The sequence below is a fragment of the Prinia subflava genome, chromosome 3 (genome assembly GCF_021018805.1).
Source record: "Prinia subflava isolate CZ2003 ecotype Zambia chromosome 3, Cam_Psub_1.2, whole genome shotgun sequence".
Classification (NCBI taxonomy): Eukaryota; Metazoa; Chordata; class Aves; order Passeriformes; family Cisticolidae; genus Prinia; species Prinia subflava.
In genome coordinates this window covers 78,184,734-78,199,335 of record NC_086249.1, presented here as the reverse complement: position 1 = coordinate 78,199,335, position 14,602 = coordinate 78,184,734, and the positions used below count along the sequence as shown (strand labels likewise).

The 14,602-nt window shown below is 36.9% G+C and overlaps 1 protein-coding gene across 11 annotated transcripts in view; it reads right to left on the bottom strand.

Annotated features, from left to right (window-relative positions):
• The window catches only part of TMEM182 (transmembrane protein 182), a 31,178-nt gene that overhangs the window by 11,365 nt on the left and 5,211 nt on the right, over positions 1-14,602 (bottom strand). For 5 of the 11 annotated variants that reach the window (XM_063392645.1, XM_063392644.1, XM_063392643.1 and 2 more), the window contains exons 2-3: positions 8,233-8,332; positions 6,742-6,840 (exon numbers count right to left, since the gene is read on the bottom strand). In XM_063392645.1, coding sequence (XP_063248715.1) covers positions 6,742-6,840; positions 8,233-8,251 — 118 coding nt within the window. In that variant the 5' untranslated portion in view covers positions 8,252-8,332. Of the gene's footprint in view, positions 1-6,741; positions 6,841-8,232; positions 8,333-8,787; positions 8,898-10,627; positions 10,739-14,602 lie in introns of all 11 variants that reach the window. The other 6 variants (XM_063392640.1, XM_063392638.1, XM_063392641.1 and 3 more) reach the window with 5 other exon arrangements.

The window sequence follows — 14,602 nt, the reverse complement described above, 5'->3', positions numbered from 1 at the left end:
GTTTAAAGCCTAATACCACTAAATCAATCTATAACCACCCAACTCTTTTACATGGGTGGCCCAAGGTACTTCAAAGTCATACTACATAATAGGAAACATTGGCCAAAATGGACCTTGAAAAAGCTTTCTTGTATATTATTATGGTCAGTCACCTAAGTCATGGAGCAGTGTTTCCATTTTCTGAATGGAGGACATGAGATTCTCTGGCATTACAAAACCAACATCCCTTTTCATTATCTGCGCTTCAAACAGGAAGCTTTGAAGCCTGCTTTTAGTGAAATTTCATGAGAAAAGCTTGATTTGATGCTCAAATATTCTGAGAAACAGAGGAAAAAAGTAGTACAAATGTAACTGATGAAAATTTGTTTTAACCTCTCTGTAACTATACAACAGAAAAGCTGCTTCTCTGCTCTAACACTGTAGCTATTTTATGCATTATGTGTGAAATACTGATTTCACCCAGCTATCACCTGACAGAAGCTTCCATTCTATTTCTCCAAAAGCGATATTTACTCTAATAAATCATGGATAAATTCTTATACCTGTTTATTAAGCTAATTTATTCATTAAACATCAGTTAAAAAACAGAGTGTAACTGACAGGTGTAAAGTCTGCTCACAAATCTGTGACTTTTCAAGCAAAATACTACCCCCTCTAATCTGCAAGGCAGAAAGTAATTTGGTTCATTTGTGGCACAGGTCTGAGGAAACACCCTATGAGCACTTAGACTTTTACTTTTGTAAGGGAATTAAAAAGCCATCATTTTCCTGCAAAGATGGCTTCACTTATTTTATAATCTGACCATTTTTGCTTAGATCACATTTCCCATCTTCTCTGCCTAGATGGGCAAGATCAATTTCTACAGGGCTAGTCATTCAAAATTGCAACTCAGGCCTACTGCTGTCATTTAGCTTAGCTGTCATCTATAAATGAACACAAAAGAGCTGGCTGAAATTAAGTCTTCCTAAGAATGAAATTACTCTTCAAGTCAAAGACTTTGCTGCTCTGAGGCTGAGACACACAATGATAGATAAAATGCAACAGAAGATTCTGCTCTGAATTACTCTTCTTTACAAGCCATGAAAAGGGCTGGAACTGTGATCCAAGCAGTCTCTTTCAAGAAACAATGGGTTGGTAAACCCATACAAAGTATATCTACATAAGTGTTAACAGAAGTTTGCACAATTTCAAGTCTCACTGAGATATTTCATAGGATAGCCCATGTTCTGATCCAGATGACAAGGAGTAACCTTGTCTCTTCCAGATACTTTACAGATATGTTAGTTACCCACCTCAAATACATGCATTATTCCAAGTGTTTCCTACAACAGAAGAATTAAAGTATAAGCACGATTGCAGAGTGCAAAGAAAACATATCTGTAGTGCTTAAAATCTTAGATAACATTGCTCTGTGTTGCAAGAGTGCTAAACAGAAGGTTTGCAACTCATCTTGGTAAGCCGCCCCTTTGTTGAGTACAACATTTGCCTTGGAAATGGCAGGCAGACCTAAAAATAAAAAAGACTTAGTGGAAAACAGGAGTACACACAACTGCACTGTTGGGCCTATGTGGGAACATTATATTCCTCAAAAATTGCATGACCTGTAGCTTTCCCTAGCTACTTGTTTTTCTCTCTAAAGATCCTAATTTAGGTCCCTCCAGAGGCTTTTGAATTATTTGGAAACTAGAAGTATTCTGGGTTTGTGCAAGGGACCAAATTGTGGAGAAATAGCTGAAAATTACCAAAAGCCTTTTTTTCTAGTATAGTAGATCCCAGCATTGATTACAAACTGAAGTTACACATTCATATTTTAAGATTTACTGACGCGTGATATGAAAGGGAAGCAATAATACATTTGAAAAGTTAACAGAGCTGTGTCACCTACAACACACACTTGTGTAGCAGTCATGGCCACCTCTGGAGCTCCATAATAGTTAGTCAGGAGCAGCCTAGCTAATGTCACAAAGCAGCACCCTTCTACTATTGGAGATGTTAACATCAGCATCATGAAAGCATATCAAGTATTTCACTGCCCTTGCTGGCTTAAAATGTTTTCAAAACAGAACCATTAGCCCATACAAGTACTGTGGTGTACCATAAAAACCCCAGCCACTTAAATTTAATATCAATAGGAATTACTAAGTGCTATAAGGATGAAAAGCCTTTTGAAATGTGTTAGTACAATGCCACATAAAAATTTCCAGGGGTAGGCAAAATGACTTGGAAAAGTTTCCTTGAACTATCATGGACGAGCACACACCCAAAAGGGAACATTTCCTTTGATCTGACAGTGGACTGGATTTTAGAATGTGTGGGTTTTTACCCCTCTACTCTATTTTACCTCTATATTCTATATATAAGAGGTATTGAAATGCTTTTGACAAGAGTATTGCCACACACAGTGCCAATACAGTGAAAGTTGAAGTGCCTGAACTGCTCTTCTCTGCAGATAAACAACTGCAAGTGAAATCACCTATTTCAGCAGCAGCACAGGAGACACACCTGGCAACACAGTAAACCTCTCAAGACTTTTCTCAGCTTCATTCAGCACCCTTTAGTATCCCTTAGCAATAACTTCTTTTTCAAAAATAACTTTAACAGTAAAACAAATACAATATTCACAAAATGAATACACTGCTTTTTAAAATGCTTCTCACTTTATTGCTGCTTGAGGGACTAGAAAGACCACACTTATAAATGTACTGTATTACAATCTCTCATGGGCAATTATATGACTATTACATAAGAGCATTTTTCCCCCCAGAAATAGACTGCTGCTAACATTTCACTTGTACAGCTTCTATTTTCAGATTTCATTGCTGATATTTTCCAGATTACAATAGGTTAATTTCATCAATTTGCCAAATTTCTGCCAATAAATTTGAACTCACCATTTTAGATTTAACAGTTGCTGAATTAGATTTTTCCTTCAGTCCTATAAACATTGTGTATTATCCATTAGGCATTACTTCAAATGCTGGCAATGTGCCCATTGTACTGGACAAAATAAGATACTAATAGCCAGGAAAAAAAATACTAGCAGCTACAAATCAGAGTATTAAACTAATGTGCCAGTGCTGGCTCATTAAAATTCTTCCACTTCAGCTTCAAAAGGTGTTGGGGTGGTTTACAACAGTTAGGGAACTGTTGTTTATTTCCAAATTAAGTTTAAAAAAAATCCCCTCAAAAGTAAAAATACTGAATTAGTGACTAAGTGTTAGATTTTTCACTTCTTTTTCTTAGGAATAATTTCACTGTGGCCAGTGGGACTATTTTCACTAATAAGAACTTTGCACATTTTTCAAAAACAGGCTAAGTATTGTCCTATAGCAAAAGAACTTTAGGAAATTGTGATAGCCCTTGAACATCAGTGTTGAGTAGTCTAATGACATAATATTATGCATGAATCTAGCAAGTAATGAATTAATATTAAAGCACTATTATGTTTTCAGAATAGCCTGATGGGGCAAATAATCTCCTTATGATTATGCAAATATATGTTTATTTTTAAATAAACATATATTTGCTGCTGTGGCATTTCTATTGCATGGTCTAATTTATTTTTTATTCCTAGGTCATAGTTTATTGTACTTATATATGTGAATCATCATAAAAATGAAACTGCTAACAACAAAATGAGGTGCTAAGTCAACTAAAGAGCTGCACATTATAAAAGTTGTCACTCTAAACCTCTGTACCATCACAGAAAGTCTCTAGAGTCAGGCTTCCCCTGAGTTCATTTAGAACCTCTTTCAGGTTAAGAGAAATGACATGGCCAATGAATTTCTTAAAGTACACTAACTATGAATGATGGATCACACAGCTTTTGATGATACCTTACACTACAGCTAGGGGAAGCCCTCCCACTCTGTCAAGATATTTAACAAAACCAATGAATGCACAAAAACATTACAACCATGATTAGATGACATAGCAAACTGCATTTTCAAAGCAGTGCTATCTAACCCTTTGAAGCTGATCATGCAGCTAACAGTAATGATTAAAAGATATCTGATACATTAAAGCATACATTCAAACCTCCAATATAAGCACTCCCATAGGTTTTTCTATTTTTACATTTCCATCTAAGGCTGTAGTCCTTGGCACCAAGAGATCATAGTCTAGGTTTGTACATGAGGATGAACCAAGCCTTTAGTCTAAAGCTTTGCAAGGCACACTGAAACACTAGAGTTCCCCATCCTCAGTGCTTTAATATTTTTGGGAACAATAACACAAATGCAAACACAACATACAAAAAGATGTAAATAAACTAAGAGAGGATAGGTGATCCTGTTTTGAATTCTGGCCCTGAAAAGCCCTGAGCCAAATTCCTACTAAAGCCAAAGGAGTTATGTCAACAGAGAACGTGGTCCAGACACTGCACCCAAAAAGCATCAGAGATTTCATGTTCCTCAGGCAACTTATCTTTATCTGAGTTCCTCTAGCTGGATGGTGACATAGCACTCCAACACCAAACCACACTTGTGTCTCCACATAAGGGACTGCACAAGGGGCTAAAGTTAAATTCGAATTCCTCTGATAAGATCCATAAGTTTCTTAAGCCAAATAGTCTGTAAAAAAATCACATGCTTTTACTTGTTCAGAAACTAATAGTGCTCTGAACAGAAAGTTATAGATTTTCAGAAAATGTGTTGTATACATGTTTGATTTTTCTAATGAAGTTTAAAGCTCTTTATTCAGCTGTTTATTTTTCCTATGAAAGAGCAAATGAACATGACAGAAAATTCGTGTTAACTTGTTATATCTTGTTAAAATAGAACTTTACTCACTCATTAAAAATGCAATGATAAACCTGGAGAGGAGATTTGCGTTTTTTATCATTTCCAAAAGAGAACATGTAGAGAAAGCTACAAGCCATGAAAATGGTAGTATTTTATCAAGAAACATTAGCAGAACCAAAAAAAGGGGACAATAACCTCAATTTTTTGGTACTGCCCTTTTATTCCATGCTTAGCTGATGCAAAGTATTAGATGCAGACAACTGGATATACCAAGAATAGATGAAATCTTGGTCTTCATGAAACCAAACTGGAGTCTTTCACCACTGGCTTTATAGAGAACCACTTCCTGCACTGGCAGTCAAGAAAAAGAAGAAAACCTTCTAGCATTTCTTAATTTAGCAACTGCAGTTGAAGCAAGGCTTTTAAAACTTGAATGTCAAATATCATGAGCAGGATTGTCAAACTAGACTAAAGGAGAAACAAGTTTTGAACTAACAGAAGAGATGATGACATAACCTTCTTCATAAAAAGTTGTGAAAGACAATGAACAGATATGAACAATCATATCTGTTCTAGCAAATAACTCAGCTTGGATGCTGAAAATGAAATGTAGGCATAAAAAACCCCAAACCCTCTTCAGTTTTAATGAGCTCGAAAGCAATCCAATTGTATCTATTTATATAGCAAGAATGGTTCTGAATATACTCTACCTGGGCCAGCATCTACAGCACAGTTCTGCCTACTTTTAATCTCCTAATATGAAATATAGATAGGAAAATTATATTTGAGCAGTGGTTCTTTTGGCAAACATTAACTAAAATTAATTAAACTTTTGATGATATTCCTTCTCCTTTCCTTTTTCTTTGTTTGTCCACTTCTGTGTAATCACGCAATATAATTTGAGGAACCTTTGTGAATGTATGAGTGAACGGTGGAATACAAACTCTGTCTAGGCTAATAGGAGCTGATGACTCTGTTATTTCAAATGGAAAGATAAACTGTTCTAGATGTGCTATGAAGTTACAGATTAGATCTCTGAGTGGTAAGGTCTGAATTCTTCCTGGACAAACAGTTCATAATTTCTAAAGATTAACAGAACCATTATAATTCTAGTTTGTTTTTGCAGCATAAAAATTGGATTCTAAAGACGCTTCAAGGTTAGCAAAAGCATAATTACAGCTTCAGGACAGATAGCAATCACTTAAGTCCCACAGCAAGCTCAGAGACATGTAGCATGCACACATCACAGGTCATTTAAAAAGTCATACGAAATAGATATCAGAAGTTATTTACTTCAAATATGTTTGCATAAAGCTCTCAGTCTGATGATGCACCTGATATTTCTAAGTAGTTTCTAAGTGTAGTAAATACAGAGCTTTCTAGGCACTTTTCAAACAAAGTTATGTATTAATGTTTATCTTTCACATTTATATAAATATAAACTTACATGTATCTCTGTTACAGTACAAGAGTTTCTCAGGGAAGTATATCTGAGTTTTAAATAAACTTAGACAGCATCAAGGCTCTGCTCCTCCTTCCTCACAAAGTAAAAATGCATCACATTTCCATATGTGGTTATTTATTTAAAAAAAAAAAAAAAAAAAGGCAAACCAAAACAAAAAAAAACACTCCAACCAAAACCAAAATCAGTTTTATTGAAATACATGACAAGAAGTACTTGTTTAATGTACTCGGCCCAAGGAAGATACTTACTATGTTGGAGAAAAAAAGCACTAAAAAGGAAACGTCTTCTTTTTTCTTTTTCCTTTTTTTCAGAAATTACCTCCATTCTGCCATCATGCTTAAAGCTAAGCATCTATTCACGTCCTTTGTTACACAGTGGCTTGAATATGCATGTTGTACAATTATGAGAAGTATGAAATACCAAAATTCTGCTCATTAAACCGTGTGGAGCGATAAAGCTGTTTTATTTTGAAGCATCCAAAATCTTTTCTTGAAACTATAGGCATTGTATCCACTTGCACCAAACAATACTTACTGATTGCAGAGTCATAGGAGGTTGAGTTGTGTTCATCTCGGAGAAGAGGGAACGGGGACAGGTAAGCATGTGTACAGTTCTTAGAAGGTGACTGGTTGGCTAAAAATGAAAGAAAGCTAAAGATTAATATTTTACTGCCTTAACAATATTGTGTGTCTGTTCTTCAAATGGGCAAACTGAGCTTCATAGGTCAAGACTGCAGGTCCTTTCCCAGGCAACAACTTACAGTCAATTTGGTTTGGTAAGAGACACAAGCCTTGTAACGCATACAACACCAATCCTTAAAGAGCAATACAGATTTGTACTCTGGGACAGTAAACGAGCCCTGCTGAAAGCACACTGGCATTTATACGTGATGCCTATGTATGCCTTTTTATGCATATGTACCTTTCTCATTTGAGGATGAATTATGTTCTCATTATTACATATACAAAAATAAACAGCCAAACAAACAAAATCTAGGCAATTACTTTTTCTTTTGTGAAAGAACAAAGAAAATGTCAAATATCTTCAGAAAGTTTGTACAATGTCCACAAATATGAGTCTAGTCTACGGAATGAATATACTCCAGAAAAGGGTAATTTTACCCTTTATATTAAATACTTCTAAAAATATCAACTTCTTCCTGGAAAAAGACAAAAGCTGACTATAACTTAAACCCCATCTAAATTTCAGATTCCTGACCACATAATTTTCCAGATAAATAACAAGGGGAAATTAACTATAGTGAATATTACATTTTCCACCCAAGACAAAGCAATACATTTAGCAAAATATGGGCTATTGAAGTCAAACTTGTATGATGGCACCTGCTTTTCTCAAAGATTATGGAAATCTTGCAATAAGGTGAGGGAATTCCCTACTTCAGAGGGAGTGTCAAAGACTGGAGAAGAAGTTTTGCTTGACTTCTTAATGGAAGATTTTGGTTGTAAAACACTATCTGATCTTGGAATTCTATCTATCTTAGAATCCTGGATGTAATGAAAGAGCAACACATCATCTGTAAGTGTAATAAAGGAACTCTTCTGGAGATGGTGTGTCCTACACCATTTTCACTGTGGAGGTGCCCATTCCCTTCTTAACCTACATGTAGTCAGTTAAGAACAGATGGAAAAACTCTACAAGCAAAAATTCATGAACCAAGCTAACCACTAAGCTCTTTTTTCCTTACTTAACAGAAATAAACCAACTCTTTAACATTAAGTGGCAAAAGACTTTGTAGCTAAGAATGAACTCAAGTTAACAGGGCATCCACAACTATCACAGTGTAATCTGATAGCTGAACTTGTATCATTTGTTCCTGGGGTTTCCTATAGTACAGATTACAAAAGTGTGTGTCAAGAATTTATTTTAGCATAGCTGAAGAACATGATCCCCAAAGAAGCCATATGAAATCTAATGATTCATAAGATAGAAGACAAAACAAAAAACACACCAAACTCCAACAATTTTGAGTAATGTAAATAATGTAAAAGGCTAAAAATTACTTACTATACCAAAAATTCCACATGCTGGCATTATTATCTCCTACATATCCACTGAACCAGCACCTCCAGAAGAAACCTTCATGATGGAAAGTGGCCTTCTCTCCCTACAAAGGAAAGAAAAAAACAAAAAGAAAGACATTATCATATGATTTTTGAATGGCTGAAAGAATTAAGTTCAATTAGATGCGAAGATAAACACCACCATCATAGTGACACACAACCTATCTGAATTTAGATCAGCTATAGCATTTATAAACAGTCATTCTTCTTTTGAAAGAATATCATATTGCAAAAGCAGTCTCACAAAATATAAATTCATTTTAGAGCTGATTACAAATGATTATAAGAGGTTTTGAGGCAGGCTTGTAAGTCTCCAAAAGGTCAAAATTATTATACATTCAAAAGTATATACAGAAGTAAATTCTCCAAATAAAGATATTAGAAAATAAACACGATTAGTATATTCAAAAGTTTATAGAGAAGTAAATTCTTAGAAAATAAAGACATCCAAGAATTCTACAAATATAATTCTCGTTACAAATTAAAAGTTCATACTAACCCCAGCACCTTCAGGTGCTTCTGAACAAGTTCCCATTTCTGTAGCAAGAAGCCAATAATCAGTTCCAAATGCCACCAAAAACAGCAAAACTCCCAGAGCTGCAAAGAAACCTCCAAAAAATATCCCCACGCTCAGTTTCATTATTGAAGTTATTAAAATTTAAAAAAAAAAAACCAACTTAATCACTTAAAAGGTTAGCAGTAAAATAAAAAATTATTGTGACGGTAACTAATAAACTGTTTGGAGAATACAGCTCATATCTGAGGAAGTTTCTCTTCACTTTCTGTCTGTGCCCTTCTTCCCAATGCCCTGTGAGTCGACTTGTGTCTCCAAATTTGTGTTCCATGTGGCTGACTCAAGTCTGACAGATGAAAAGGGCCTTCTATTTTAGGACACTGATGGCAGAGCTTTGCTCTGTTTCGCTGTCCGGGCGAGGCCAGTCAGAAATAGCTGACCTTCCTCTAACTAATCAGGGATTGACTTGAAATATTATTGCAGCTGGTGCATCAACATCAGTGGAGATGGAGATGGAGTTGCAATGGCTCTGTCCATCTATGTGAGCAGCGTTACAGAGCACACAGTAGTAGCAAGGACTTCCAAAGTTGAGGCCTGGTGGTGAATGTTTCCTTAGCTGCTAGCAGGAAAGGAAACACCCGGAACACTTTGGAAGTTACTATAAGTCACTTTGTAAAAAGAAGACTGAGAATCTTTTATAGAATTTTAAAATATGGTAGCCAAAATGGAGATATGACTCTGAAAATTCATATATAATAAAAATGTAGTTACCTTTAAAAATTTACATCCTACCTCAAAAGTAATAACTTTAGCAACACTAAACACAAAAACAGTTAAATGCTTTATTTATTCAGATATAATATATTATATATTATATATTATATATCAAAAATTATGCAGTTAAAAATTTCTTCAAGTACCTGATAAAAAACTTTCATCTTTTGAAAACAAAAAGACACTTTCCCAAACACATGTTTTGTGTTTGGGAAACAAATAAATACAAACACAAAACACATTTTGGAAAGTGATGAGGTAAAACATTTAAATTACAAGTACTCACTGTACAAGAAAAAGGCTTTTTCAACAATTTCATTGATGCCAAGCACGCCTTCCCAACATCTCTCATGGCTTACAGGGCATGCTCCTATACAAACATGTAAGTTTTCAACAAGCACCAGATCCTACAATCCTTACCCAATAAAATTTCATTGGATTTATCTATCACCAGAGTAGAAAATTTCCACTTCCACTGGGAAGTGCTGGGCTCAAAATAATTAAGCCGGTTTACTCCAGAAAACACTTGTCACAACATTTCATGGCAATAGATTTAAGACTCCAGAGGGACTCCTACTTTTAATATGCCATTATTGGTTTGGACAGTGCATCAGCATGCTTGAGGACAGCAAGGAAAACATTGTTTCTACCACCTCCCTTCATTTCTACACAGATGAACTGGTGTTGTGTCCTCAGTGGTTTTATACCACTACACAATCTGCCCAACATCGTATTCACATTTGTTATGAAATTCAAACCCGATACTATACTAACTTCATACACAAGCACATCTAATATTTTGTGGCCTTTTGGCACTTCAGAGTTGCAATGTATGCAGAGTAGCAAATGCATATTCAAACAGACTCTTTTTGTCATATTTGCTTTTCTTGACAGCCACTGATGCAGTTCATTTTGATACAGCGGAAGAGAGGTGTTTGGAAACCTAATTTTGGAAAGTGATGTTTTATTGTTCATTAAAAAAAAAAAAAGCCCAAGAAAAAAGAAAAACACATAGAATGTGTTATAAAATAAAATAAAAATGATTACTCACAATTTGGAATAATACTTCAACTTTCAGTCAGCCCTAAAGTGGTCAAGGAGGTGGATTAGATAATTGTTGTAGGTCTCCTCCAGCAAATACTCTGTTCTGTTCAATTGTATTCTAATGCGTCAAAAAAAAAAAAAAAAGTAGTACTCAATTCAGCACTAATATGCCCAATATAGACAATTTCATATAAGCTAAATGTCTTGCTGTCATAATCAACAGTGATCACACTCAGTGGAACCAGAGAGCAGCTCATCACAACCTAGATCAGACTTACAGGGCTCTGCTCACTCACTTGGACACATACCTAGCTCTAGCCAGCTCCAGAGTATCCTGCTGGCTCTCAGCTGCCGTGCCAGAAGGGCGTATTTCCCTCCCTGTTTTAAAACATCTACTAGCCCCACATGGGGTCTTATGTGTCCCCTCTCCCCTTGGATGACACTAGGACCCTACATGATGGTGACTGAATCATGTCTGGAAAGAGGGATCTGGTGGCCTTACCGTCATCTCCCACACTCAGCTGCTCCTGGACATCTACACTGGGCAGGCAGGTATGACGAAGGATTAGAGGAGGCTGACACCTTTCTTGAGTGACAGCTACAGGCCAGGTTCACACCACTGTGTGACCCAGGCTACCTCTGAATCCAGGCTCCATTAGCTTGTCAGGCCATCCTGGAGGCACCACCTCGATCAACACTAACTGCAGCAAAAGTCCATATTTCTCATGGAGATGTCTGAATGCAAAGGTCTTAATCTGCACCTGAATCCTACTCCGTGAAATTCCCATGCATTCTGCTGGTGTGTGGGTGGCCTTAGAAAGCATTGGCCCAAAGTTCAAGAATTTCATACAGTGAAATTAAAAGATATAGATAGTCCAAACATAAACAAAAGCTATTATATGGAGTTATTCATGAAATCTATTAAAAAATTAATTCTGATGCACTGTTTAACCTTATGCCACTCAAGCTCATCGTAAATAATGCTCCAATATTAAAACAGAAGAAAAAAACAGGAATCCAGACCCCTGTCTCAGCCACTGAACCACAATTAATAAAACAAACAACCAAAAATATCAAAATGCTAGTTCCAGTCATGTTGCACCTACCTGGCTTCAGGACAGAAATATGTCAGTGACTCTGTGAGCCTGTTTCTGCATAAGAGTAACTTACTCTTGTGAGTAGCTTCACTGAAATCAGTTTGCAAGGAAAGTTTCACTGAATTCAAATGACAGCTGAATTACTGCCTGTGCAGTGCTAGTATTTATTTTTAATATACTGTACATGTACTCTGGTCTCAGTTTAGCATGTTCATCCTGAGAGGATCTAATTTAATTATTCTCTTTTATATTTATGGCACATTCTCTGGCAGTGTTATCTTCCAAATACTCTAACATCGCCAGCATTATGCCTGTCTATGTCAAGAATGAATCAGAAGCAATGTTAAGACTTGTTATGTCAGCTTAAAAATTCATGTTATCCACCATTTGAATACTCAAAGTCTCAGGGCACTTTTTCGTTAATTAAATTAAATTCTGAAGGTTCCTCAATAAAAGAGAGAAAGTTTCAAGGCAGAGAAAACAGGGCCAAGCTTATCAAGGCAAAATAATCATTATTTTGAATCTTAAACAAATTCATTCCCCAACTCCTTTCAAAACTACTAAATTACTGCAGAAGTACTGTCATTTTAAACCAAAATGACTTAGCCAAATTCATCCCTACTGTAATGACAATGAAGTAATTAAATCAGCTTTAATATTCAATCAATTCGGCTAATTAAGCCAAACATTCATTGATTTTGTTGACTCGTAGTGGTAAAGATTGAAGGACCCACATAATGGATGGATTCGTCTCATTTAACAAAGCTGCAAAAATTTTTTTATTTTATTTCCCTTTATTCACCATAGAGATAGGGCTAAACTAAGTCCTGAATATGCATATTTTTTAATGCATATAGCTCCAGCTTTCACATAAGTATCTGAGCCCCTCCTTGTATTTAAAAATAGAAAAAAAAATAAAAAATAACAGGCTGTTTCTTTTTTCCTTTTCCATCTGAAGGGGAAAAAATATATTTATGGGAAGGGGATGTTGTTTGTTTGCTTGTTTATGTTTGTGTGTGATTGAGTAAGTGTCGGGTGTGTATGTTTGGAATTGGCAGGCAGCTCCTTATCTGTGCTGGCAGATATGTCCATGATCTAAAAACAGCCTTTTAGAACTGGCTGCATGTCTCACTATACAGCAAGAAACAATTTCAGCAACTGCCTCAGAGCTGAGTCCTTCTGAGACCTCAATGCTCATTTACTGCTCTGAACAGTAATGGGAGTATCTCACCCACTGAATCCGACCCTCATCCTGTCCATCCTCCCCAGCTGGGCAGATGTTACCTACTGCATCCACATGATCACTTGTCAGCAGAGTATTAGGCAGACACACAGCCAGACACCGCACACAGCACACCTGCCCACACCTTGTCCATTAAATGTGTGGTTGGAGCTCATCTTTAAGCTGGTCACTTCAGGTTTCCTCTACGGCCATACATCACTTTTACAGCACAGTCCATCTGATTATTTGGATGACCACCTCAATGTGCAAGCAACCATGCCCTAAAACGTACAATTTCTTTGGTTAGTTGGTTGGTGTTGGTTTGATTTGTTCACTGACCAAGAGAGGGTCAGGAATAACTAGTTTGAAATACAACCACTTTAATCTTAATACTACAGTAAATCAGACCACAACTCACAACCACGGAGTGACTGAGTTTGGAAGGGACATCTAGAGGCCATCTTGTCTAACCTCCCTGCTCAAGCAAGACCACATGGAATTGATTGCCCAGAACAATGTCCAGGTGGCTTTTGAATATCTCCAAGGCTGGATATTCTAGAACCTGCCAGTGTTTGGTCACCTTCACAACAAAAAGTGTTTCCTGATGTTCAAAGTGACTCTCCTGTGTTTCAGCTTGTCCCCACTGCCTCTTATGGCCATCACTGAAAAGAGCCTGGCTCCATCAGACATTTATACAAAACTCCCTCTGAGCCTTCTCTTCTCCAGGCAGAACAGTCCCAGTTTTCTCAGCTTTTCCTCATAGGAGAGATGTTCCAGTCCCTTCATCACCTTAGCTGTCCATCATTTGACTCCCTCCAGAGTGTTCATGTGTCTCTTGTACTGCAAAGCCCAGAACTGGACACAGCACTCCCAAGTGTGGCCTTACCAGTGCTGCGCAGAGAGGAAAGAACACCTCCCTCAACTTGCTGGCAATGCTTTGACTAATACAGACCAGGATACCATCTACCTTCTTTGCAGTGAGGGTACATGGCTGGGTCAGGTAAAACCTGAGAGGAGATTGCAGAAATGTGCTGAAGCCTCCCACAAAAGGAGGAAATCAAGCCAGGTATCACTGAGTCATTCATTCTGCACGAGCTATAATAAGGTCACAGAGATGATAGTAAGAACAAAAGGGACATAAGCAGCCCATATGTCAGCAAAAGCCTCAACAGGAAATCTAATAAACCAGTAAGAAAAATCTTCTTTGTGAGGCATTACTTCTGTACATCTCTGTGTAACCAGGACCCATTGTTAGGCACCTGCAGGAACACATGACAGATTTGGAATCATGCTGATGAAAAAAGCTTCAGGGCGTACATCCCATTTGGACCCTGCCTTATACCCTCTGTGTTCAGGACTTTGACAATACAAAGCATCACAGATATATTCAGCCACAGAAAGGAAGACAAAACTTTAGTATGACAGAGTGGATCACTCTGTTTCATATATCCCATTCTCTATTATACCTTGCATTAAATCTACATTAGATAAAATGGGTAAAAAGACAGCAAAGCATGATTTCTTTTTCAATTGTGTCATAACACTGATTCAAGATGTGATGAATCCATGTCCCTGCAAGTTGGGCAAGATAATTAGAATCATCAGAAGTACAAGAAGGTGCATCTGAGCTTCTTTATCGCGTCACCATCGTGAGCGCTCTAAA